At 33.4% G+C, this 27870-nt stretch overlaps 5 protein-coding genes across 10 annotated transcripts; 2 read left to right on the top strand and 3 right to left on the bottom strand.

Moving 5' to 3' along the window:
• The first annotated feature begins 2125 nt into the window (after positions 1-2125).
• On the top strand, positions 2126-8732 carry LOC121115244 (uncharacterized). Of its 4 annotated transcripts, none has more exons than XM_071887449.1 (9): positions 2126-2264; positions 3603-3740; positions 3858-3944; positions 5205-5288; positions 5353-5574; positions 7420-7586; positions 7647-7828; positions 7886-8200; positions 8265-8732. In XM_071887449.1, exons 4-9 carry the CDS (start codon positions 5255-5257, stop codon positions 8710-8712), a joined length of 1368 nt encoding a protein of 455 aa, XP_071743550.1. In that variant the 5' UTR covers positions 2126-2264; positions 3603-3740; positions 3858-3944; positions 5205-5254; the 3' UTR covers positions 8713-8732. The 4 variants fall into 4 exon arrangements, with proteins under 4 accessions (XP_071743550.1, XP_071743552.1, XP_071743551.1 ...); XM_071887451.1 differs by having other exon boundaries at positions 2142-2268; XM_071887450.1 differs by lacking the exon at positions 2126-2264 and adding an exon at positions 3142-3402.
• A 7380-nt stretch (positions 8733-16112) lies between these two features.
• On the bottom strand, positions 16113-16797 carry LOC121115243 (small ribosomal subunit protein eS19). The gene is made up of 2 exons (XM_040709441.1): positions 16447-16797; positions 16113-16328 (listed from the first exon to the last, which is right to left on the bottom strand). The coding sequence occupies exons 1-2, from the start codon at positions 16685-16687 to the stop codon at positions 16144-16146; spliced, it is 426 nt and encodes a 141-aa protein (XP_040565375.1). The 5' UTR covers positions 16688-16797; the 3' UTR covers positions 16113-16143.
• A 475-nt stretch (positions 16798-17272) lies between these two features.
• Positions 17273-19074, bottom strand: LOC121115240 (E3 ubiquitin-protein ligase TRIM32). Its single transcript, XM_040709437.2, has 3 exons — positions 18510-19074; positions 18057-18447; positions 17273-17894 (listed from the first exon to the last, which is right to left on the bottom strand). The coding sequence occupies exons 1-3, from the start codon at positions 18798-18800 to the stop codon at positions 17584-17586; spliced, it is 993 nt and encodes a 330-aa protein (XP_040565371.1). The 5' UTR covers positions 18801-19074; the 3' UTR covers positions 17273-17583.
• Positions 19075-19080: 6 nt separating this feature from the next.
• On the bottom strand, positions 19081-20573 carry LOC121115242 (serine/threonine-protein kinase Nek5). Of its 3 annotated transcripts, none has more exons than XM_040709439.2 (2): positions 20250-20573; positions 19081-20023 (listed from the first exon to the last, which is right to left on the bottom strand). In XM_040709439.2, the coding sequence occupies exons 1-2, from the start codon at positions 20478-20480 to the stop codon at positions 19298-19300; spliced, it is 957 nt and encodes a 318-aa protein (XP_040565373.1). In that variant the 5' UTR covers positions 20481-20573; the 3' UTR covers positions 19081-19297. The 3 variants fall into 3 exon arrangements, with proteins under 3 accessions (XP_040565373.1, XP_040565372.1, XP_040565374.1); XM_040709438.2 differs by having other exon boundaries at positions 19081-20042; positions 20263-20572; XM_040709440.2 differs by having other exon boundaries at positions 19081-20030; positions 20263-20571.
• A 3076-nt stretch (positions 20574-23649) lies between these two features.
• Positions 23650-25568, top strand: Nop56 (Nop56 ribonucleoprotein). Its single transcript, XM_040709436.2, has 4 exons — positions 23650-23840; positions 23900-24211; positions 24266-24890; positions 24959-25568. Exons 1-4 carry the CDS (start codon positions 23754-23756, stop codon positions 25450-25452), a joined length of 1518 nt encoding a protein of 505 aa, XP_040565370.1. The 5' UTR covers positions 23650-23753; the 3' UTR covers positions 25453-25568.
• Positions 25569-27870: the final 2302 nt, after the last annotated feature.

Below are 27870 nucleotides of genomic sequence, written 5' to 3'. Positions count from 1 at the left end.
TTATTAAATAATGAATAAAAAGGAAGAAAGAGCAACAACCGTTTTTCCTTTTCTAATTTTTAAAGGTAGTTATTTTTTTTTTTTTTTGACAGATTTCGTATAAACCACGTAAGTTTTTGTGAAGGAAGGATTTAAATAACTCATTGAATGTTATGGCGTTCAAACACTTCGATCAATGGGTCGTTGTAGAGGCTGGAGGGGATGTAATATATATATATATGAAAATGTTGCTGAAATTAACCATACTAAAAATAACCACGCTCAAATGAATGCACGCCTTATATATTATCCTAAAATACATGTTTTCTCCTCGAGATGAACTTGTATTGGAGACAAATTTCCTCGGAATGAAAAGAAGGAAATGAACTTTCCACACAGGGGGTGGGCTAAAGAGCCCCACAAAAAAAAAAAAAGAGAATTTTTGCTTAATTTACTAGAATATTTAATATTTGAAATTTAATAAAAAATTTTGTGAATAGCTGTGGATTTCAGATTTTTTTTGCAATAAATTTAATTTTTTGAGAATAGCTTTTCATTTTTGAAAGCTTTTTCAAAAAATTGAAAAAAAAAATTTTGAAATTCCAAAAAACTTCCATTTTTGGATTTTTTTTCAAAAAAATTCCAGTTGTATGACACACATTGAATTTTAAATAAATTTTTCAACCATTGAATTTAATGTAAGGACCTATTTTCGGAAACTAACATTGAACGAACATTTTGAGAGTAGAGGGACTTGGGTTATCTGTGACTAGCCTAAACAACCAAATATTATAGTAATGAAAATCCCTTTTTTTTTATTATGGAAATAGTGAATTATTTAATATCAAAATGGGACAAACAAAAAAAGTACCTTACTGTCCAACCCATGGCTCGCGATTGCAGCCCGTTTAATGTTTATGTGCAGCCCACTACTCATTTTTACTTAAAGTAGTTTTTTTTAATCAAAATTGTCAAAATATCATCCATACGCCTAGAACGCAAATTATTTCAGAAAAAAAAAAGTATAATCTTTTAAATTATCGCTCTGAAAAAAAAAAAAAAAAAAAAAAAATTAATAGGAAAACAGATTTTTTTTAAGGCTTATTTAATTTCCAAAAAAAAGTAATCTGATCAAATTCTGAGGAAAAAATTCCTTCATGAGTGAAAATCAAGTTGTCCCCAAAGTATTTTTCTCTGTCCCAAAAATCCACTTTCTTATCCAGAAGTTCGATGTAAGCAGCTGCAGTGAACCACAAAAATTGCACCTTTCCACAAAAATTGGAGGGCAGACTCCCCAATGCCCAAGAGCATGGTTGCGGGTAGAATTTTGTGTCCAGAGACATGTCTCAGTGAAGCTGAGATATTGTCAGGATGTTCGGTTGTGATGTAGCGAGCATTTTGCTTATTCTGACATCAACAGTGAAATAATTTTAATCAGAAAAGAGCAAAACTTGGCACAAATTTTTGTTGGCCTTTAGAAAATTTAAAATCTTCTCTACTCTTTCCACCCGTCACAGCTTGCTCTGTTCAGGAGATAAATTATCTTGTTGTACTCCTCCAGGATTTTGTACCAATGTTATTCCGGACTCAAAATAATAAAATGTGTACCACTAGGAAAGATCAACCCTATTTATGGACTTCAGAGACAATTCCTATCGCAGTAAATGTAATAATATAATGTAGACTTATACCTAATCAATGACACTCCATCCGAACAATTAAATGAATATTATTAAAAAAAAATTATGCTTTTGTGTTGACAGGAAATTCAAACATTGGTTCGGTAAATTAAAAATCTACTCTAATTATATTGTAACTATTCCTGACATCCAAATGTAACAGAATTTATTTTCTATATATAACTATGTATATATATATATATATAAATGACAATGTTAACTTTTCAAAGAATCTCAGGAAGGAGTGCACTAAAAAAAAACACTTAGGCTGGATAAACAAAGTAGTGCAACTCACAAAAATTAAGATAATAAGAGACAACTCTCTCTTGCTCTACTTTTTCACACCAAAACAAATGTACAAAACACGTATTATATTTCTTAATAGAGCTATCGCACAAACCCAAGGCAGGCATCACATCAAATCCCGGTAAGGAATCCAAAAATAAATAGCAAACAAGCTTTCTCATCTAAACGCTTCATGAATAAAAATCGGTTTATTTATTAGGGGTTCTTCTTTATACGTGGGAATCGTAAAACGGTGAAGAAAAAAAAGAATTGAAGTTTTCTACTCTGAATCTTAACTCAAAATCGCATTGACAAATAAAAGTAAGTATCACCTCATTCCAATCCTTATTCTTAATTGTATATAGACATTCTTGGGAGACTGATTCACTCAATTATTTGTCTTGAGTTACAGCAACAAAATTTTTAATTTGAAATATAATAGTCATTTATCTCATTAAGTTAAACATTCCTTAGGAAATTCTTAACGATTTGTTTAAGAGAGAATAGTATTTATTATAAGGGATGTCAAAGTAGTCGAAATCCTCATGAAAATAGATTTAAAAAATGTATATGCTGGTTATCTGTAGAATATATTTGCTATTAATACATTAGTCATGTGAAAACTGTCTCAATTCTTGTGAGTGTAAATCAAAAAAATTAGTATATTTTGGCAACTTTGATAGAAGACATAATAGGTCGATTTTTGGTGGAGGAACAGGCAAAGTAAAACCATGCCTTAATGCCCTATGGAACCTTCCCTATTGTCTGTATCATTGTTCGTGGATTTTGTGGAATATGATTTAATAATTCTAATTGATATCTTTTCCCCGATACTCGCTCAAAAATGGACCTAAAGATTCAACGACAAACAATACAGACATTTAGTAAGGCTCCATGGGGCAATGAGGCAACGTAATATCAACTCACTATAAAAACTATAGTGATCCTTGCTTGCTAATACGTTTGAATAGTCAAAATAGGAAGAAACAATTAATAAGAGCACTAATATATTACAGATTACTAAAATGTACTTTTTGTAAATGTATGCCCACGAGGATTTCGACAATTCTCACATCCCTATTAATGACTTTATCGACCTTAAAAGAGTTAATCTATATGAAAAAATTATTGAATAGTTGGTCACCTATAATAGGGTGTCCTTTTAATGCTGATAACTTAAGATATTCTTAACTTGCAGAGATGAGAAAAAAGTCCTTATATTTCAAGTCTAAGTCGAGCCTCAAGTCTTTGCTCACAAGTCCTTGAATATTTTCATCAAGCCCTGTTTGAGCCTTTGAATATTTCCATCCAGTCCTCAGATTTCTTTTGAGCTCATTTGAAATCCATAATTATAATATATGGTGCATAAGTGTTAAAACTTTTATTGAGTTCATTATAGTTTTGGAGTCCAATTCGAGTCTTTGCTATCGAGTCCAGGTCATGTTACGAGCCTTTGATGGTGAGATCATGTCGAATTGCAAGTCTTTAAAATATGGTCTCAAGTCGATTTGCAAGTCCCCACCTCTGTTCTTCAGTCATATAATTCAATAGCACGATATTTAATCGATTTTATTCAACTTTTTTTTAAATATATTAGAATGGATTTATTAGAAAAAAGGTTCCAATGTTATTTTCTAATTTGATGTTCTTCTTTTGCAGAGAATAATGAACGAATCCCAATCGATGATAAAATCAATCAACTCAAAGTTTCTGAAGAGGCTTCAATCTCTAAATCTGATTAAATTTGAGGATGAAAATCTGAGTTTATTGTATTTGGAATGGAAAAGATATGTTGAGGTAGGGACTGCCTTAAACGTCATAAGAATGAGATTAATTAAGACTTCATAGTCGATTTTGATTTTGGACAGCTACACAATGCGGTTACATCATATAATATAACTATATTTTTTGCAGGCGGAAGTCATCAAGGACATGGAGTTTGATAGCATTGATGAGGGAGCCTTAGAGAGTTGGATGGATAATCTTCAAGACGAGGATGAGGTTTTTATGAAGTTTAATTATTAGGGCATCAGCGAGCGTTATTTACTTATAGCCGTTTGTAAAAATAGCAACAGAAAGATTTGCCATCTTGTGGGAAAATAATACAACTCTCTGAATGATAATATTATTTATAGTGTTGTGTTGATCCTTATTTATTCGGTTCAGCTCAATGCAGTCTTTTACGACTGATCAGCAGGACTGATCTGGACCAAGACTGAACTGGATTGGACTGCAGTCTTCATTCCTAAATAAGGACGGACTCAACATTAATTATCTGATAAAAAATAATATGTACGTCTGTTTCTCCAATCTGTCAAAAAATTTCTAAGCATGCATCATTTTTTAAAACAAAAGTAAAACCATCTTGCAGATAATATATATTTTTTTAGTTTGCTCATGATCTATTAAAATTGTTAGAGAAACGCTGAAAATTATACATTATACCGAGAGGTCCATTAAAATCTGAACACTTTGATTTTTAAACTTCAACAAGATATAATTCATTAATAAACAATATAATTTCAACAAAATTAATGCAATAAATAGATGTGTGTCTGAGCTCCCTTAATCATTAATGTAACTGCCCTGTGTCGCAATGATAGCTTTTAGGTGGCGGTGGATATAGTCCTCTGTCATGGCGTCACAGCAGTGGCAGATAGTGGCTTTGAGAGCCTCGGCGTTGTGATTAAGGATACTGCAGGTATCCTCGACTTGCACCGAAAATGTATAGTCCAAGGGGTTGCATCAGGGTTGTAGGGGGTCAAAAGTGTCAAAAAGAGTTCAAAGGACTCAAAAGATTCTTGCAATAGATGATGTCAAAATTGGCATATCCACCCTCCCAAGTCTCTTTCCCCCCACTTTTTTGATAGCTCTCTTGGCAGTCTGGTGTGAAATCTCGAGATCGCATAGGCCCTCATAAACTTGAGGGGATTGGCCTGGGTTGTTTTCTTTAAATCCTCCGGATTCTTACTCCCCAACGTTTCGTGGTGACGGCGTAGACAGTGGTCTTGGAGACGCCCAACTGCTTGGATTGTGCAAATGGAAATTCTTCGAACGCTTTCAAGTGTCATTTTCTCGACTTGTACGTAAGATAAAGGGCTCAGATGTTGATTTTCTTTGTAATTAATTGTTTATGTTTTAATATATATCGAAATATGACTTAATTTCAATTACTCCACTTTCATTAATTATTGAATTAGTCATTGTTCAGATTTCAATGGACCTCCGGGTATACCTACTAATAATTTCTCTTAAAAATAGATTAGTTTGAGTTATTGGACAAACATATTTCTGGAGGATTATATTTTTGGATGAAATCAATGGAAAATTCAGAGGATTTGAAGAGTTACGGTTTTAATTCATTTTATAGATCTGATAAACTAAATGATGTATTAAACACTTTCTTTAGGTATGGAATTTATCACGACATATGGAGAACGATTAAACTATCAACCAAATCCTACCCTTATACAAAGAAGACATTTCTTTGGACTCTGTCCCGTCAGTTTTGAGATTTTAAATGCTCCTAAGATATGTTCTGGATGTTTATCCATTGGTTATTTTAGTAAAGAAGATCAGAAAAAAGATTGGAAGGAGCATAAATCTACTTGTAAAATACTTCAGACCATCGGTAATTTTATCGCTTTAGTATTTATTTTTACGAAGCTTGGATATTGAGCGGAAAATGAGCTCCATTCCTGCTTTACGTTCATTTTTGAAAGATGTATAAAAATCTTTGAACAGAGTTCATTTAGCTGTTTATTTTCCCGCCTACTTTTTTATTATTCTCCAACAACAACAACATATTTTAACCCAGGATTGAAGCTAAAAAACCAAGTGGCTAAACGATGTTTCAATAATCAATTATTTTTCAAATTTAATTGCCTACAAGAATACATTCTTGTCTGCTAGGGGTTACTAAGTTTATTATGAATTACTCATAATTAAAGATGGGATGTGTGTAAAGAAAAAACTACGTATATCGATTAGAAAAGAAAAAACGGTTGATCCGTGCGTTCTATCTTCTTTTTTTTTCATTATTTAATCAATCGTAGGCGTGTCAACATCTCCATTTAAAAGAAGAATTATCACCTATCTTTGGTGTAAATTGTTTTTCAAATGCATAATTAAATGCTTTTAAATATAATTAGGATATTTTCCTTGCACTTATAAAATTTCAAATGTACAAGGTTCTCCTCTTTATTGCCATAATTCATTTTCTCCAGCCAAAATAATATATATAACAGCTGATATTAAAATTGGGTCTTAATTCTGTAATTCCATGTGTGTCTCACTCCCGCCTTATCCTCGCTCTCTTACACAAATCCCATTTCTACTCATACTATAAATAACTACACAACCTCCATGAACTCACAAGGTGAATTCTTAAAAGATGTAGAAATCATAGAGATACAAGTATAGAGTGATGATGTTAAGTAGGAGTTGATGCCGTCGTAGTTGACCAAAACATTCAAATTGTAATAGTAATGAATATGTATGTTAAAGACATAGATGGCCCTTCAAATATTTTTTTCTTCGATCCTCAAAGTATTTTACATTTGATTATATTTTTCTTTATGGAACTCTTCAGTTTTCATTGAAGTACTGGACCAACAATTATTACTTACTCATCTGTATAATGCAAATTTTGAGAGGTTAAGAGTTGTTTTTTTTTTAATTTCCTGTCAGCCTAGGGAATTGTCACAAAAGGCCATCAGAGTGCAGATTTTGGCCTCAAGGAAGATGATAACCAATGTTTCCATGCTCCCCAATGATCTTCTAGACAATCTGGGGCGAAGGAGCACTGAAATATCTTCTCGTACTGTATGGTCATGGTGGCGACTACGACAATGTTTTTCCTAGCAATCGATAGCTAATTATGTGTTCTACAACATTGCTCATAGAAAAATAGTAAAAAATGACTCTTAACCTCTCAAAATTTATATACTTGAGATGAGTAAATCCTAACGGTGTAGGATGATACCATATAAGCTCTCAAGTAATTGATGTATAAATAACTAAGGGGTAATTTGAATTTGTCAACAGAAATTCGACATCTTTGAAGTGCTTATAATTTGAGATAGTATCCAGGTTTTTAATGGATAAAGGGTGCATTAGTAGCTATTCTTGTTCATCAAACAGTATCTATGTGCAAAATGCATGCATCATGAGGAAAAATAATAAAATAACGTCATCTATGGTTATTTTGTAGCCTACAACATTTGGGAAAAAAAAAAATCTTGTTTTTAAAGAAATATGAACGCATGAATGTAAATTTTTCAGAATAAAATGGAAAAATATGAACTGACTTTTATATACATTAAATCAAATCTTAAAATTAATTTGTATTTCATAAATACTAATTTTAAATATGGTAAGTTTATTTGTAGTATTGCAGTTTTTAAGGACAATTCAAATTTATAAAAAAAACACTCATAAGCCGTGATATGTATGATCATTTGTTTCTTTCAAACAGTCAAATCCGGTAAACCTGGAGAACATCCATTAACGGAAGATCCTGCAGTAAGAAGTAAGGAATTGCAAATGTTACTCTCAAATACTTTTGGAAGAAGTCTACAACAAGATGAATCAGACATGTTTAATTATCCCCGACTTTGCAGTATATGTTTAGATGGGAAGCAGGTAGAATGGTGATTTTTAACCTCATTCTTTCTTATATCTATATTTGTATACGTTTTTAAGAATTCAATGGTGACTTGTTCAGACTGTCATTGTGCTGTATATTGCTCGGATGTCCATCTCGAAGAAGACAAGGAAGAACATTTGAAAAGTTGCTCTCAATTGAAAATATGTCTGGAAGATTATCGGGAAGAAAGGATATATTTGAATCATCCATCCGACTCCTACCTTCCAAGATTTGCAAGGTATAACAATTTCTTAGTAATAATCGTCAAAATACTCATATTTTTATAAATAATAAGATTTGGATATGAGCCTTTGCCTCCAGAAGGTATTATCAAGTTACTAGAGCCAGAGTTAACTAATATGTTATTCCATTCGAAGACAAGAATATTTCCTGAAATTCGATATACAAGTTTTCGTTACACATGTCCTTTATCCATCTTATACGGCCTTCAAACATCCGTCCCAGATTTGTCAATGAAAGATAATTTAGTCATTGAAATTGTTGGAGCTCGTATCGCAGAAACAAACGATTTAACCAAATGGGAGATCATTCCACTTCGTTTACCAACGCTAATGAGTATTACTTTTGTGTTCATTGGACCCGAAATTGAGTGAGTCAAGAAATTTCTCTCTATATACATATACTTGTATTCCAATAAGTTATTTTACTTACAGAGTAGACGTTGAAACTCCAACCATTCAGGGATCCTCTGAGTATTTGAAAACATGTCGTCCAAACTTAAATCAGAACTTTCACTTTTATAAGATGGACTACGAAGAATTTTACAATAAGAAGGGCAAAAGCTGCCCACTACCAGATTTAGTAGCTGTTCTAAATTGTGGTTTTGTATTTTATTCATCCTGGGACGCCTCAATACCGCTCATGATATCCCGAGGGTCCAGTTTACTTTTCACGGAATATTATCTTGAAGATGCAGAATTCAACCTTGAAAAAATTGAGGAACTCTGGGAAGAAGAACTCAATATCATTATGGAACCTCAAGCAAATCCGTTCAGTAGTATGCTTCCAGCACGAATCCCTACAGGATTCAACTTTAGAAAATTTAAACGGAGAAATTTTGTAATGTCAAACGATTGTATTTGTATTATTTCGAAGAAATAGATTGTGTTTAAAAAATCAAATTAGGTGACCTCAAACGTCGGTTCTAACTTATAGTGAGGGATGAATATCCCTCGTACAACTGGGAGGTTAAAAAAGAAACCGAAAATCAACATGGTAACCGACAATTACAAGAATGTTTTGAAGAAGAAAAAGAATATTAATCATTACGTAAGGAAGTTTGTGCCTCTTTTCTTTTTCTTGTGTACTGGTTTTCACTGACCGATATAAGGGTACATTTATAGCGTGGAATTATAGACACACGGAATAATGGGGCATGCAGCGTAGCTTGTTTTCTTTTATTTCCCTTCTTTGAAGTCATGTACATGCGTGATTATTCCAGGTCTATAGAATTCCATTATTTGAAGTAGAGATGTCCAGCCCGTGGCCCTCTGGGTGCCAGGCCCGATTCTACAGGGGAGCATTGAACCCAAAGAAATTGCTTACACCCTCAACCGAAAAAAAATTAATATAATAAAAAACGATTTTTTTTTTATAAATATGATAAAAATAATAAAATACTTGCTCACAAGAAAAATTGTAATGAAACTTGTGACAATTTCCATTAGATACCGTTGAGATATGAGCATCCACTTTTTTTGGATGCTAGAAGTGAGGTTGGCAATGGCATTTTACTTGCATTTATGGACTACACCCTTCAAAAGAAGAAGGACCTTACTAGGATTTTTAGTACTGTCCCTGCGAATGCCACATACACATCACACACAAATGAAATTATTGAAATCATGAGTTCAATCATCACAGAGGAAATAGTGAAGGATATAGGAGAGGCATGGTACACATTAAAGGTTGATGGCACCAAAGATCCCCCTTGCTGCAAAAATATACGCTACGTGGACACGAGGAACACTACCAAACAATGTGATGCCAAGTATCTGACTCAGCTGGTTTTGGCACAGCTGAGAGAGTAAATACAGCAAAAGTGCTCAGTCAGTGTTACGATGGGACAAGTGTCATGTCTGGAGTACACGGAGGGATGCAGAAAATCGTGCAGGAGGAATTGCTGAGAGAGAGGAACCATATGTACACTGCTTTAATCATCAGTTGCATTTGGTTGTGGTGCAGGCCTTGTATTCTGATTTTGCAATGGAAAACTTTTTTGAGAGTTTGCACCTCACTCTACAAGTACTTCAAGAAACCTATAGGGGCTGCAATGTACACGGAAGAGAAGTTAAAGAGGTTATTTAAGCAACGCTGGACAGGCCGCCTGAAATCAATTGATAACATTGCCCACTTGCTTCGTGGGATTGAAAGCACCCAAACCAGTGCAGTAGAGATACGAATGGAGGCCACAGGGCTTTTGAAGGCCATTGCCCAGCCCCACTTCCTGTTCATAGCCTGCATGATACATCAAATATTGAGTTCCCTTGATCTTCCCAACACTGCACTCCAAGCCAAATCCACAGACCTCTACACTGGTGTCAGACTGGTCCAAAGTGCCTTGGCATATGTTGAGATGCTGAGATGTGATACACCGTTTGACACAATTTGGGAGAAATTCTCTCAAGACAGACCATACAGAACCTCCTGCAGCAGCATCCCCAAAGAAATGACCAAGAAATTTGAGCCACTTGAGAGACTATGTGGTGGACACCACAGTTGGGCACCGTCAAGAGAAAGCAGAAAAGAGGGCTGGGTGTAAAAGACTCTGGATGCTGTAGTAAGAGAGATTAAAGCAAGATTCAGCGTAAAAACAACCAATTGGTGCAGGCTCTGTGCACCTTAAACCCAGGGAGTGAAAATTTATTCAACACAAACAAATTGAGACCACTGCTTGACCTAACAGACACAAAGATTAAGGAAGCTGAGTTTGCTGTAGCACATTAGTTTCTGCAGCATGAATTGGCAAAATCATATGAAAACTGGATTACAAAGGACATTTAGATACGATACTGTGAGCCTATAGCAACCATGCCTACTAATCTAAAAACCCTCAAGCTGAGTCTTACCTTTGGTGCATCAACTGCAATATGTGAAAATTATTTTTCAACTCTCAAAAATGTGTTCAGTGAACACAGAAGGAGCATGCTCCACAAAAGAAAAAGCCTGCCTCATCCAGATTACTGTGGAGAAGGACATCACCAAGAAGTTAACTGGAGAGTGGAAAGATATGTTGCTTAGAAGATTCAGCACAACTTCAAGGAGGCTGTCTTCTGAGGGGGAATATATCGTTTGTATTAAATATAATAATGTACAACTTATGTCCATAACCTTTGACTGTCCAAGAAGGATCCTGTGCCCCTGGTGGATCTAGTGTACCCTGTCTTGGAACCTGGGACAGCTTGAGAAAATATCTGCTGATAGCTTGATGTCTAGATACTGGTAGTGGTTACAATTTGAATGACATTCTAAATTTGTTTGTTTATATATATGTCAACAACAGCTCATTTTATTAATGTATTAAATGTATTATGTTCATAAGAACCCATATTTATTTTTATTATTTTTATTTACTGTTACGTAAACTTTAAGAATTATACTGATTACTTTTTGGATAAAGTTCAAAGTTTGAAAGTGTCCTTTCCTTGTTCAAATAAAATCTGTTTTATTTTTAAGTGTCATTGTACAATTATTTGTTATATCAAATATCCTGCCCCTATTAATAAAAAATAAACGTTATTTTTAAATTGCAGTCACATCTTTTTTTGTTTTTTTTAGTGTAGACTTATGTTCTTTTTTTTTATCAAAAACCTATCTCATATTCAAAGCTATCTAAGATATGAATAACCTAATATTGCTGCTGAAATATTTTCCACATCACAAGACATGATATGATATCATCTTTTAAGCTCAGTAATTGGTTGGTTGTCCCAACATGTTAGTAGAACTACGTAGAAGTGCTTGTCTATGGTATGGTGCCTGTGTGTAAACAAACAAAATCTGATCTAAAGCTGGGTTGCAGGTATTAGTATAGTACTGGTACACCCCCTGTAATATCAGATGCACCCCAAGGCATTATGTTCTACAACCAGGCCTATTGGCCACAATACAGCCTGCTTAATGTTCAAGTGCGGCCCACTATTAAATTCTCCCTTCTAGTATTATTTTTAAGCAAAATTGTCTTAATTTCCTCAAAACACATAGAACGTGCATAATACGTACTAACATTGACAAATACTTCCCCCCAAATAAAGGAATTTTTAAAAAATGATCCTTCTGGTGTAAAAAAAAATTAATAAAAAACAGAGAGAAAAATGTTTTTTTCTAAAAAAAAGGTAATTCGATCAAATTATGCATTGGAGCAAAAATTTAAATTTAAAATAACCAAGCCTCCCAAAAAAATATTTTTACGGACACCCCTGAAAAGAATTCCCAGATTGACCTTTTTTTAAAGCAGTTTTGTATTGAAAAATTAGATTTTGCCTTTTTTTTTATTTTGCCTAAATTTGAAATAAATATTTATTTAATAGTTTAGTTTTATGAAGCCATTTTTCATGAAATTTAATTTTTCAAGTGGCAATATGGCCCATTATACATATTAAAAAGTTGGACATCCCTGATTTAAAGCAACCTTTCCATTTTTATGAAATAAAATAAAGGTATGAAGATAATAAAAAAAAAAGGAGAATACTTCATGAGAAGAATTAAGATTTGCACGTCATTTTGCGTTTTTTGGTTTTCTTTCAATAATAAGTGAAGAATAGATTCGTGTCTTTTCTAATAAAATTCATGCTGTTTTATGGTTATATTGAAATAACAACTCGGAGAGACAAATTCAAATAAATAAAATAAACGATGAGTAGAATTTATTTACAATTCCACTTGGAAGAATTTAAAATCGTCACCTTTTCCCCAACAAAGATGCTACCTCCTTCCTGGAGTAGTTATATTTATCCTATTCTACTTCGTTTAAGGAATGACATACATTCAAATTGTCCCGCATATCCAGAATTTTGTACGTCTATCGGTACTTGAATTTAATCCATTATTAATATCAACCGATACAAAAATCTATTCAGTGCGATTTTAAATAATGAATGCCTCCAAAAAAATTTCCTTATTTCATTCAAATCGAGGTTGAAATAGTCTGGAGATGCGAATTATTGGTTATTTTACATTTTTGGTCAGCTTTGATCCGTGTACAATTTATCAAAACTCAGTTTACTCAAAAGTTGAGAAACTAGTCATTAATGCTTCCACATTAAAAAACCATTATAAAAGTCTCCTTTTCTTTAGAAGAAAAAAAAATGTTTTTGGTTAGGGATTTGTTCCAGATGGCTCCCCATTGAATTAAGCCAAAGCCTTATTTTAGATGTAGCACTAAATGTGAATCTATGAATAAGAACATTTAACAATAGAACACGGATAAGCATTCGCTAACAACTAATTACCGAAATACTGTAATGATTGTGAATGGTAATTGTACTCGAAAGCTAAGAGTCGAGACTTGACTTGAGACTTTATTTGTTTAAGACAATTTCCAACAAATTTTCTCCTAATCGTTTCAATTTTTTTACAATGTTCTTTTATAGGGAAAAAACTAATTTTCGATACCAACTTTTATGGGCTTGAAATGAACTCGAAAATATTTTGAGGACCGAATGAAAATATTCAAGGACTTTGGCTCAATTTGGACTGGCAGTTTAAGGAATTATTCTTATTTTTAGAAATGTAATATTATTTTTAAAATAATATTTTACCTCTAATATCTAACTCATTGTCGGAGAGCCTGCCACGGAAGATTTTACCACATAAGGTACAGAAGGTTTGACCCCCTGAAATTACTTTTGGTTTTTTGTGATGTCAAGACATAGTACAAAATACAGATGAAAGCTTGGTCCGTGTAAAGGACTCTAGGGAAGGAGCGGTGTAGGGAAAAATAAACAATTCAATCTAAAAACAAGGAAGACTAGGTTCCTAAACCGATCTATTAATACCGTCTTATTGTTGTGATGTAGTCGCCCTTATTATTCTATTTTCACTAGGGGTGGGATACAGCCAGTTCAAATTGGCTGCGTGCCTGGAGGAACATGTAGCAGCTTCTAATTTTAAGCCAATCAGCTTGCCTCCGGGCTCAGGTGTTCCCTTTTACATCCTGTGGGCTAGGGTCTAAAATATATTAAAAGGGTTATATCTTGGCATGTTTCATCATTCAATAGTTTTATTGTCTGAATATAATATAGATTGCAACGAAATTGCATACGATAATATTGTCTCACAGAAATCACTCACAATTATACTGCTCACAATGATGATGTACATAACCATATTACCCCAAAGTTTTTGTCCACAACCTTTTTACCAGAACCATTTACAGTGAACCATGTTTATGATGTATTAATGAATAATAAACCCGTTAATGTGTCCGATAATACTTATATTTTAGTAATTTGTATTAAAATAGTTTAAAAAATTAACTATTTTAAGATATATTAAATAATCGATCATCCATAAAATGTTCAATTATTGCATTGCCCTCATCCCAAATACTTTAAATCCTTCATTTAAAACTATTCAGCTCTTTTTTTTTTGTAGCAACTTGTACACACCATATTCATACATCTCAGTCCATATTTCAGACATATTTTCCTCAATTACAGAATCTCTATTCAAATTTGTGGGACGAGTTAAAATGGCGTACTATATCTTATTCAAAGACAGAATATTCCTTTCCTTTTTCCTAGAAAGATATAATTTTCTAATTTTGCTCAAATGACCTTTTCCTAATTATTTTTTTAATCAAACGCGAGACCTATTGGAAGTACAGGGTCAACTGAGATCGAATTAGCCAAAGGCTAGCAAGTTTATGAATTATTTGGGATGAAGTATATAAATTCATAATACACTCAAATCCAGGTTAGGGAAACGTACTATTTTTCAGATAAATAGTTAACTATATCCGGATTTTTCTTGCTTCCGAAGTCTATAAAAACATCACAACTTTTGGATATTTATGTAAATAAGTAATTTTGGAACTTCTCATTTCGAGGCAACCAGTGTTGCTAGATCCTTTTTGACAGATTAAAAAGAATTTATAGTTCATCTTTAAGTGAAATTGTTTTTCGGGGGCTCTCATGTGTATCCATATTTACTAAAAAGCCATGTTAAATTAATTTAAAATAAGTATACAGAACAAATATGTTGGCTCCAGTTACGGCTTGTACCTATAAAAAAGAAAATCCTAATGGGGATTATTCATCCTCCTCTCAAGTTGATATGAAAAAAGGTAAGAAAAAGTTTATTTTAAGTGGACTTTTACTTAGTGTTTTTTTCTATAGGAAGTATTTTATGTAATTAATAAGTTGGTATAAGTGAGAAAGTCGATACACGTTTTTTTATTATATCCTAATTTTACTATATCAAATGTGATTTTTGACTTAATCAACGACACACAAATTTGGAACTGTTTACATGAACATAAAATATTCATTATATTAGCTAATCTTAAGGAGACAAGTTGAATAAAAATATTCCTTCAAGAAAGCTATACCTGAACGAGCGGTTTCATTTAGAAGAACCATTTTACTATACATAAAATACTTCCTTCTATTGAGACTGCATAATCCGGTGAAAAATGTTACTCTTATTAAATATCAAGAAAAACATACGACAGTGTTAAGATATTAAGCCTCAGCTACATTCCTACCCAAAGAGTTCTCTATGAAGATTACTGACTCAAAATATTGTTTTAGAATTAAAAAGACCAACAAAAAAAGTCAATAATATCTCTGTACTTACATGGAATATTCCCTTAATCGAGTCAAGGCTACGACTTCATTTCGAAGTAACCTATAGCATTATACATATTAAGAGGGAAACAGTTATTTTGAAAATAGATAAAAGTTTTAAAAAATTCAAGAAGGAATAAAATAACTGTCTGGTCTAAGATAACTATGAGAAAGTTATGTTAGAAAATATTTTATTTATTTGACCTGATATTAATATATGGGTCGACCAATCGTCCAAATAGGAAGATAAATGTAGCCCGGCTAAACTATCTATGTATTTAATGCATGAATACCCACAATAATGAGACTACAATGCAATAACAACCTAGGTAGGAAATCCATGTGAAGCCTAACGAGAACACAAAAGCAACGAAGGCATCTGACGTTAATAGGATCCATACAGCAATCAATCAAAATGAGATTTCTTTAGCGTACTAATGAATCTACTGAGAAACCTTAACATGAGACATCATACAAATTAATGTGAAAAAAGCTCACAGAAATTGATACAAACAGATACGGATCAAAACTCCCTTTCAAAAAAGGCAAAATTAAGTTAAGTCTGTCTCAAAAACAACACTAAAAAACACGGTGCTATGTTATGCTTTAACGCACTATACACTGTCAAAGAGATATGGATCCACTAACGTAGCTTCTCATCACTGAAGCAAGGGGGTTTACAAAGAAAAAAGAAAAGTCTTGAATTTCAGTGAATAGAGTTCTTAGATTTATTGAAGCAACTTATTTAATTGGCTCTTTTAATTTGAGAAGCAATACGATCAAGATCCTTGCGTCCTTGGGAAGTCAAAACACGGCCACCGTTTTCCTTTCTCACCAACTTGAGCTCTTCCAATGTTTGCAAAGCATCCCTTGCAACGGTTCCGGAGCCACGAGACCAATGGCTGGGACAACTTCCATTGTTCTTTCTCACTGCAAGTCAATTAAAAAGAAAAGGATGAGTACACAGTCAGAGATGGAATATTGAAAACAGTGTGAGGCCACATCAAGTAGGAGTCTCACAATACCCATGACATAAAACACGACTCACCTCCGTAAATCTTACGAACAGTGGAGACACCGATGGGAGAGCGAATGTAGATGTGTCTAACGACAGAGGCGCAACGAATATAAAACCAATCCTCATCATAAGGAGCTAACTCCTTGGCGATGTTTGTCTTGACGTAATCCACGTAATCGGGGAGCTTCACTTTCCCGGATTTCTTGAAAAAAGCGGCCAAAGCCTTCACAAAAACCTGTTGGTCAACATCCTTGACGCTTACGGAAACCATGATTCGGTTATATCACTGAAAACGCACGTCCAGCACTTGAGAGGATCAGGAGGAAAAGGAAGAGAAGAAAGTAGAAACCTAGTACCTATCAGGGTTACCACATGTTTCAATTGAATGACGTCACTGGGCTGCCTTTAGTGAAGTGTTTTCCTAGTAATAAATAGAAAATCCGGCCAACAACTCTTTGGCCTTAATTTTGTTTGATGGACACTATATTATATTAAATTAATCATATTTTATTTAATTATCAAATATATACTGTATCTGTTGGAATTATGTACAAGTTGAAATATGTATGTCTCACTAAACTATAATAGTACCTGTCATTTTAATTATATCAACCATAAGCAATTATTTATCTCAACTTTAAATCGAAAGCCGATATCATTTCGTTTAATGTTAATGATTTCTAATATATTTGTCAGATATACTCATTAATTCTCTAATTTCCCATAGAATCACACTTAATAAGTAGTAATTTGGAGGATCAGAAAAGTCAAATATTGCTCAATGATTGCATTATTTGTATAAAAAATTGTACATCTAATTTATACTAAACTTGCCTATATATTGTTAAAAACTACATTTTTCGGGATTGTAAATATACTTTATTATTTAACAAATAATTTGATCATAAATACAGTTTATTACCTTTAACAATTCATTAGTAGTGGTGAGTAGTATTCCCTCATAATTACAGCAATTCATTTAATATTTATAATATTCCACAAGTTGGAAAATACTCTACAATCAGTTATATAAAATATATCATAATCGGAAAAAAAGTACTATAAATGATTTTAATCCAATCCAAGTTAGTTACTTTACTGTGAATTAAATGTTCTCATGTATAATGTGTACATTACCTACACATCATATACGTATATAATAATATGCTAGTATTTCAAAGTTAGTGTATCCAAAATGAGAACATGATGATTATTTTTGGCAACGGTTATTATATAACCCTCGGGTGTGATTTTTAAACCACAACATCGAGATACTTTGACATGAGGACAAATATATTGACACAAAAGTAATCCACTTTTTGAAAATATAGCAATATGGAATTCATTACCATGAGAGTCGCCAATTAAAATGCAACCATCGTCAGAAATGTCAATTCCATTAGGAAATCGAACGTTTTCAAAGCCACCAATGCGTTTGATTAATTGGCCATCCTCTCCTAAAACAACAACACCAAATCCTAAGTGTATAATAGAATAAATGAGTATTTTGGTTGGTAATTAAATATTATCAATGAATAAATGATTGGAGAATCAATCATAGACTAACTTCGTTAAACAAACAAAGAACTCCATGTTTGTTTAATATAATTTGTATTTTTTTTTCTCCATTTTTGAATTACCTTTAAAGTCACACACATAATATTCATTCTGATATACAGCTATATCAGAGGGTTCTATCATGTAGTCCTTACATTCAATATATTTAATTAGATCTCCATATTGGGTTATAACAAATATTGCTGGGGTCACACTATCAACGACAACAATATTGTTATGCTCATTAATTGTTAAACCAGCAACGATATCAATAAATTGAATCTCTATTTTCCTAACAAATTGACCCAATAGAGAAAAAATTTGCATTCGAGAACGTAGACTTCCTCGATCACAAATAACAAGATTCTTTGAAAAATCACGAATCATTGCAATCTTTCGTGGAAACCAAAATTTCCCATCCCCTTTCCCAGGTCCTCCAAATCCAAATCGGAGCTGCCCAGCCTTATCAAATACCTATTGTAAAAGAATGACAATTCATTAATTCAATCAAACACCTATTTTTAAGTACCCTTTACTTGAATACGATGATTAAAAGTATCGGCCACAACAATCTCTCCAGACACTCCGAAACAAAATCCATGAGGAGAGTTCAAATGACCGGGCAATGAGCCTCTAATTCCAAATTTAGACACTACATTGGCAACATGGATGGAACTAACCTCTTTGGGGGATAAAATTTCTTTACTGGGCCAAGTCATTACATTATAATTATCAACATCTCTTCCATAGTCCTCACGTAATAAATCCATCTTTGACATATCTAATAAATCCATCTTTGACATATCTAATAAATCCATCTTTAACATGTCTTTTAAATTAATCAAAATGGCTGAAAATAAATTTTGCGCTCATTACCATTTAATTTCAAAAAAAAGGGAAGAGAGAAGGGGGAGAAAAGAAATGATTTTAATTTGAATGCTATATGTGGCGGATAAAAATAAGATTAAATGAAAATTGTACATTCACGGATCTCATGCAAGTATTCCATCCTTATAAGGACTCTAAAGGATAAACATATTAAATTTCAAGACCTCAAGTGACCCTTATGACTATTCAAATAAATGTTAAAGATATTTAATTTCAGGATATAGATTAATAATTTATTTATTTTTATCTAATATGTTTTAATACTAAAGATTACGGTTATAGAGACTTGAAACCTCAATTGCAACAAAAAATAGTACTAGGCTTATAAATATTATTATCACGTAATCAATCAAGTTGATTATAAAATTGTTACACTTTTTTTGTGGAAATATAAAAAAATAATTATGTAATTAAAGATTAAACGAGTAAGTTATCGTCAATTAGATTGAGAGGGTAGTTCAGTAGAACTAATAGAACCACACGAGTCTTTCCTTTCAGATATAATACATTTTTTAAAGCTAGGAAACGTAGCAACATGGTTCATATAAGATTTGACTTCATCAATGAATATTGGCGAGGAAAGAATTTGGCTAGCTGAAGGCCTTTTCTCGGGTATGGGTCTTAAAAGTACTTTGACAAGATCCTTAATATGATCTGAAAAATGTGAAGGCAAGGTCTTGTACTCTCCTTTCACAATTTTTTGAACTAATGGTGCTAGTTCGTTGCCAGAGAAGGCCGGTTCGAGGACACACATTTCATATAACACACATCCTAGACTCCAAATATCGGATTTGTAGTTATACGGCTGTGATTGGCACATTTCAGGAGAGAGGTACTGAGGAGTGCCAATTCCGGTTGTGGCAAACTCATTTTCATGACTCAGTGTTCGAGATATTCCAAAATCTCCAAGCTTAAGAATCTTGTTCCCTGCCGTCACAAATATGTTGTGTGTCTTTAAATCCCGATGAAGAATCATTTCTCTATGCAAATAATTAAGGGCGAGTGCAATCTGAATGAACCAATTGAGGATCTTAGATTCGGACATATAGGTCTTATTTTCTTCACGCCATTTATTGATATACTGATGTAAGTCTCCGCCATCAGCGTACTCCATGACCATGTATAAAATGACTTCATCCTCATTTCCACCATAAAAAAATTCCTTATACCTATGACATGAGCTACATTTCGTTTTTTTTCTCTCTCTATTTCCACCCAAGGAATAGCCTCGTTACACCTCCTTAAATATTTTGATTATTAAAACAAAAATTAAATCACACTAATAATCCATTTAATCAATGGATTATTAGTATCTACAAAAAAAAAGGATCGGAGTGGATGGAAAGAAATAGAGAAATCTGTAGAGAATATCCAAAAGATATGAATACGGATATCAATTGCCTGATAATATTAAAATGAAAACATCGCTTCAAAATATCCACTTCATTCTTTGTTTTCCCTTTCTCGTTTGCTATGACCATTTCCTTGATCACATAAGGATTTCCACTTTTAGATGAGCTCACAAGCCAAGCAGTACCAAAAGTCCCCGAACCCAAATGTCGAATACGCTTGAACCGTCCAATCATATCTCCGGGCTTAGGAGATGGAAATGAAGCCATTACAACAGGACTTCAACCTGTGACAAACTAGGGGAACACTAAAGGCTGCTACGCCATGAAGCAGCTGCTAGGCCGGTTAAAGTTGAACAACTAACTAGCTCAGCAACTTATTGATTTGCTCGTCATTCAGTCTTCATTAGATGACGTCATTCAACTATTGATACGGCCCATACACCATGCAATTCCATTCCGACTGCACAGCTAGCATCTTGACATATTACCTGGGATATGGAAGCACTCCTACTTTCGGTGTTGCAACAATTTAATTCTCCAACTCTTCTCAGACACGTCTCACAATTGGTTTCAAATTAGATTTCGTATCAATTAAATCATTCACATATGATTCATAAGATGACCACAATTATTTCTTTATTTCGGTGTCAAACTTCCAATCCTACTCTCATTGTTTGTCAAAGAAACTGTTGGATATTATGCTATTGCTAATTAAAATAATAAGCTATTTTTTATAAATAATATGTATATTTCAAATAATTAAGCATATTATCATTCAACAATCTTTACAAAATAATGGTGGATATTTTAAGAATTAAAATTTATCTTTTAAATTCCTCTTTTTTGAAGAACTTATTTCTCATGAGTGATTATTATAAAAGTATCGATTCGAGGGACTCCGAAAATCAGTTGTAAAATATTTGAAATATTGATTTTTATCGATTAAAGAAACGGAATTTGTAGTAAAGTGTAGGTTTTTTATTTTCTTATTGTAGTGCTTGTCAGTGACGACCTACTATGTTCTTACCTATTTGAAATATCTTATCAAAATATATCCTGTTAAAATAATCCAACTGTATTGCCAGCCTTTGAAAATAACTTATACTAGCTCAAAATGTTTATTCAATTACTTAAGCGGTTCAATTCGCTTATGCCATTTATAAAGAAGACAAATTCAAAATTTTATATGCTAATAAAATCCGCCACTTAATGTTTACTCCGGTAATGTACCAAATATTTAGAGATTCATATTATGATTGATCCAATTCGTTATATAGCATTCCCACGTGACGTCATCATTGTTGATGTTGGCATTTTCTTAATGCAACTTCTTTACATGGTTACAAAAACTATTATAATATACTGTGTCCCTTTGTAAATTGAATAGATTAGAACCAGGTCTTATAACAATGAAAACGCTTTTTTCATTAATATTAACTAAACTAGTTAACTAGTGGATGTTAAAATGGACCAACAAATGAAAGAAATTAAACCTTACTGTCTATAAAATAATTATTCCTCTATTGCTGCTAAGTTTTATTGTATTTCTTACCCTACAATGTAGTACATATTTATACATTACATAATTATCGTACTTTTTTCGACCCGTGATCGATTTTTTTAAATGTACAAATCTTGCCATTCTACGGGATTTTCAGTACATATTACAAATTTCAGTGTTTGTCATTGGCATCAAGTAGTGTATTGAGTCTTTCTTTAATCTTAAAGAAGCCATTTGATGGTGTTAACTCAACATTAATTGGAAATTTGTACATTTCATGTAGTAAAAATATCAACTTTGAGCCCCCATGATGGCGTTCCTTCAATTATGATGCAATTTATGAAAATGCTCTATTCTGTCGAGCTAATACGAGGGTTGTTTGAAAAGTCCAACCAACAATAAAAACTACTTCATCGTTTGAGGTAAGCATTTTTTATTTTTCAACATAGTCTCCTTTTAAGCTTATACACTTCATCCAACGCTGCTCTAGTTTGCTTATCCCTTCCGAATAATAGGATTTGCCCAAGTCTGAAAAATAGCCATTCGTTTCTGCAATCACCTCCTCGTTTGAATAAAATCTTTTTCCCCCAAGCCATTTCTTCAAATTGGGGAACAAATAGTAGTCCGAGGGAGCCAAGTCTGGAGAATGGGGGGGATGTGAAACGAGTTGGAACCCTATTTCCCTTAATTTTGCGACCACAACTGATGAAATGTGAGCTGATGCATTGTTGTGATTGAAAAGGACTTCTTTATGGGACAATTGTGGGCGTTTTTCTTGTAGCTCGGTTTTCAAACGGTCCAATAAGGATGAATAATATGCACCTGCTATAGTTTTATCCTTTTCCAGATAGTCGATGAGGATTATTCCTTGCGAATCCCAAAATACAGTCGCCATAATCTTTCCAGCCGAAGGAACGGTCTTCGCCTTTTTTGGCGCAGATTCAGCCTGTTGTTTGGTTTCATGAGTGTAGTGATGTATCCATGTTTCATCAACAGTAACGAAACGACGATTAAAGTCCTGTGGATTCTTCTGGAACAGCTGCAAACCGTCCTCGCAACATTTCACACGATTTCGTTTTTGTTCGAGCGTGAGCAATCGCGGGACCCATCTTGCACATAGTTTTGTCATCTCCAAATGTTGATGCAAAATATGATGTACCCGTTCATTCGAGATGATGACAGCACTAGCAATCTCACGCACCTTCACTCTTCCGTCATCCATCACCATATCACGGATTTTATCTATGATTTCTGGAGTAGTAACCTCAACAGGGCGTCCAGAACGTTCAGCGTCAGTTGTGTCCATACGACCACTCCGAAAATTATGAATCCACTTATAAACTGTTCTAATGGAAGGTGCAGAGTCCCCGTAATGTTTATCAAGCTTCTTTTTAGTCTCTTGAGGCGTTTTGCCTTTCATAAAGTAATGTTTAATCAACACACGAAACTCTTTTTCATCCATTTTTTGAAAATCACTCCACTTCCTTCATTAAATACGAATGTCAAACAAAAAGAAATATTCTACACAACTCCAAAAGAAAGTCTCAAGATTATAAAATAATAATATATAGCAAAAATAATAAGCACTTCAGTAGTAAAATTTACATAGCTATCAATATAAAACTTTTTTAAATTATTAAATAAACATATAGAATTTCAGCTGATGGTATCCGACTACAAATAAATTTGGAATAGTATCTTACAAACCACGCAACTTCTTAACATGGTTATAAAACTATTATAGTATACTGTGTCTGTATGTAAATTGAATAGATTAAAATTACTGAATTAAAGCTTATTTAATTATCAAAAATCCGTACAAATTTGGGGTATTTTAGTAAATTTAATCTCATAATTAGGAATATACTTTTAAAGGGTTGCGTGATTTATATTTTATGAGTTCATTTAGTGTAAGGAATCTACTAACTTTGTAGTGTTTTATTTCTGCGTCACGTTGTAAGGCAGCACGTTCATTTCTGTTTCTTCAATTTATTTTGTTTTCAGTTGTGAGTGTGGAACCACGTGCGTAGTATTCCAGCATGTCGGTCCAATTTGCTCTTTTTGAGCATGCTTCGGGCTATGGCCTCTTTAAAGTCAAGGAGTTCGAAGAGATCGGTGTTTTCCAAGTAAGATAGTTTGTTTATATTATGTCCTTTTTATACTAATACTTTGTTTCCTCCTCTAGAGTGAAGTCGAAGCTTCCCTTTCCGACGTTTCCAGCTTCAATAAAATAGTCTCTCTCGCATCTTTTCTCCCCTTCAAAACCGCAGGAGATGCTCTCAACAACATCAATGCTGTATCCGAGGGTATTGCCACAGACGATGCTAAACTCTTCGTCAAGACGCATTTGCCCAAGAAAAAGGGCGTCGTACTTGGCGTTCTTGATCCCAAATTGGGAGCTGCTCTCGCCGATGATTTGGGCATCAAGGTCTCCCATGTTGGTGTCGTACCTGAAGTGATTCGTGGCATTCGTCATCATTTCGCTAAGCTTGTCAAGGTATACAGTAATCGAATTAAGCATAACATGATCTTAATTAATTATCTTATTTAGGGAATGAACGCTGAAGCCTCCAAAAAATCCCAATTGGGTCTTGGTCACTCCTACTCCAGAGCAAAAGTCAAGTTCAACGTTCATAAAGCAGACAATATGATTATTCAATCAATTGCTCTTCTTGATCAATTGGATAAGGATGTCAATACATTTGCTATGCGGATCCGTGAGTGGTACTCTTACCACTTCCCAGAATTGATTAAAATTGTTAACGATAACTACACCTTTGCTCGTTGCGTCAAAGTTGTTAAGAATCGGAAAGAAATCAATGATGAAACTTTGGAGAAATTGGAAGCTGTACTTATGGATTCAGGCAAGGCAAAAGCCATTATTGAAGCCAGCAAATCCTCTATGGGAATGGATATCTCTATTATTGATCTCATGCACATTGAACAGTTTGCTGATCGTGTGATTGGTCTCGCGGAATACAGAAAAGAACTTAGTGTATATTTGCAGAAGAAAATGGAATCAGTTGCGCCTAACTTGGCAACCTTAATTGGCGACTCTGTTGCTGCTCGTTTGATTTCTCATGCAGGCTCCTTGACCAATTTGGCCAAATATCCTGCCTCCACTGTTCAAATCCTTGGTGCGGAAAAAGCTCTTTTTAGAGCTCTTAAAACGAAAGGTATATAGATAAAAGGATTAATTATTAATGCAAATATATTAACTCTTGTATTTTATTTTAATAACTAGGCAATACTCCCAAATATGGACTCATATTCCATTCCTCTTTCATTGGAAAGGCTGGTGCCAAGAACAAAGGTCGTATCTCCCGTTATTTGGCTAATAAATGCTCTATTGCATCTCGCATTGATTGTTTCTCGGAAATTCCTACTGATGTATTTGGTAAGAAGCTTAAAGAACAAGTTGAGGATCGCCTCAAGTTTTATGAGACTGGTGAAATTCCCAAAAAGAACATCGAGGTAATGCAAGAGGCCATTCAAGCAGTGAAAGAGGAAGCCGCCTCTTTTAAAGTCGTAAAGAAGGACAAAAAGAAGAAGAAGAGGAAGGCTGAAGAAATGGAGAATGAAGAAGAAGTGAAGGTGAAGGAAGAAGTCGATTCTCCCAAAAAGAAGAAAAGGAAGGTGGTTAAAGAGGAAGAAAACACTGCTGAGGACGAGAGTGAGGCTGTAACTCCAAAAAATAAGAAGAAGAAGAAGAGCAAAAAGAAGGAAAGCGACGATTAAATCGTAACAAGTTGCTCGTGTTTATATTTTACATAAATAGCATACAATATGTAACTTAATATTTTATTTTCCATCATTTAATTGATAAATATATATATTCGTAAAATATTATTAAATTAGTTCAGATAACTTATCAACACATTAAGTGGTGCATTTACATGAAAACAATCTTAACATAGTCTGAACATGCAATACAATACTATTCCATGGACCTACTTCCGTCAACTGTAGGCTTTGTATTCAAATATCCGTTATAATTTTGAAATATCCAAGAATGTTGAATATAATTTAGAACCTTCATGAGGAAACGGGGCATTATGAATTGTCATTTTGTACCCCAAATGTTGGTGATATTTTTTGGTGCCGCCGATACTTAAGTAATACGAAAATGTTTTATACGAAGTTACCTATTACCATTTATGACAATTGACTCCGATATGACCTTTTCAATTCTTTTATTGTCACGATCAATCTTTGCTTCTTTAACAGCAATTTGCGGCTCTTTTAAAGAAGATAACATAATTATTTGTTGTTAAAAATTGACGATAATTAGATGAAGAATACAAGTAATTTATAGTGCAGACTAAAATTTCTGAAAAATCATTCTAGCTTGGTTGTGATGACAGAAAACGTTATGTTGATAGACATTCATTTTACAAGTATTTAAGTAGTTGTTCATTCAATTTATTTTTGTCTTATCTCATAGCAACTGATTATTGAGGTACCTCTGTACTCGAAAATGATTTGTGACCGAGAAATGATTTGTTCGGAAACCAATAATACTAGTTAGGAATCCCTCCTTTTCACATCTCAGTCTATAATTAAGTGCTAGTTTGAAAACGAAGAGAAGAGCGTTTGATCTTCCGAAATTTTGCTATACTTTAAAGACTTCGAGTTTTTGGTAGAAAGTCGACTTGAGATTAATTGATCATCATAATACTAGATATCATTTCAATATCACGTTAGCACAACGGTATTATATATATTAGTTTATAATTAAAGGTTAGGCCAACCCTTAGGAAATCTGAAATGCTAAAAGTTATTTTGGATCTAAAAGGCAACCACCAGGAATATGCATCACGATTTATATAAAATAAACATAAGTGACCTGCGTATGTATTCTAATTACATCAATTAAGATGAAGATAAGTACACGTAAATTGTTAGACATTTAGCTACCTATATTAAATAAATATTGTATTCTTATTAGCTTAAATAAAGGATAGTTTCGAACTTCGAAATGGACAAAACATTATTCCTTCTTTTTTCAACTAAAAAAAAACTTAATAGATAAAATTGATCAAATAGTAAGTAAAATAAATTTATAATCCCCACAGTTGCTCTCATTCCGTTTCCCAATGTACCGAACCGAATTTAACTAATCATTTTCGATACTTCATGCTATGAGTATTTTTTTATTTTTTTTAAAGTTTGACCCATCATAATGAGTGTACCCAAATTTCCAAAGCAAGTGCCTCCACTTTTGTATATCTTTGAAATACCTTCAGGCTGCTAACTTTAAGAAAAAGCGAACTCGAATGATCTAACACACAATTTCGTTACATTAAATAACTATCGTATGACGTTTATATAAAAGATAATTATATGTTTGATAAATAATGTGGTAATTTGCATATGCCATTGAAATAGTCTAGTTTGAACATGGCACAAAAATAGAATAATTAAAAAGTTTCCATATTCATCATCAGGGACATAGTCAATAAACCTAATGAGAGTTACCTCCTCAACGAAGTTGCTGCCAGTACGTGGGATTGTCATTTTCGTTGATATGATATATACTATATCATAGTAGAAATTTCGATACTAATTTGTAGGGAATTGTTACTTACTCAGTTGGAGTGTCTATCCTCCCCAATTTTTTAGAATATGCTAAGTGCCTATGAAAATATTCGAATTCGTGTCGGTTTTATAAGGTGTACTGCTAACTGGTGATTGTATGTAGAAATTATAATGGGCAAATAGGTAGAGCACAAAACCTCCCCGTCAAGTCAAATTGAGTAATGTATCTCAATTAATTCTTCAGTTATGGTCGATTATGCATTCTATACGTTTTGTGTTACTTTGACCTCTCAAAATTTAATGGCCTATTACTGAGACCATATATAATCTTCGTAATAAGTTTGATCAAAATCGAACTGTAACTTTTGCCGTAATCCTGATGACTAACTAACAAGCCAACAGATACAAAAACACAATCTCCGTTCAAATTCGTTTTGGAGGTAATAAGTATTATTCCTTAAGATTTTTAGTATTGTAAATTAATCCACTTAAAGACTCGCACATCTTTATTTGACTGGCCCTTATATTAAGACACCGGCACTGGTTTTAACTCATATCTAATATGTTTAAATAAATGTAATAATCAAAAATTAATCGACATAAAAAATCTGCAAACTA

The sequence above is a fragment of the Lepeophtheirus salmonis genome, chromosome 3, assembly GCF_016086655.4.
Source record: "Lepeophtheirus salmonis chromosome 3, UVic_Lsal_1.4, whole genome shotgun sequence".
Lineage (NCBI taxonomy): Eukaryota > Metazoa > Arthropoda > Copepoda > Siphonostomatoida > Caligidae > Lepeophtheirus > Lepeophtheirus salmonis.
The sequence above is the reverse complement of the archived record's forward strand: the minus strand, read 5'-3'. Positions and strand labels throughout refer to the sequence as shown.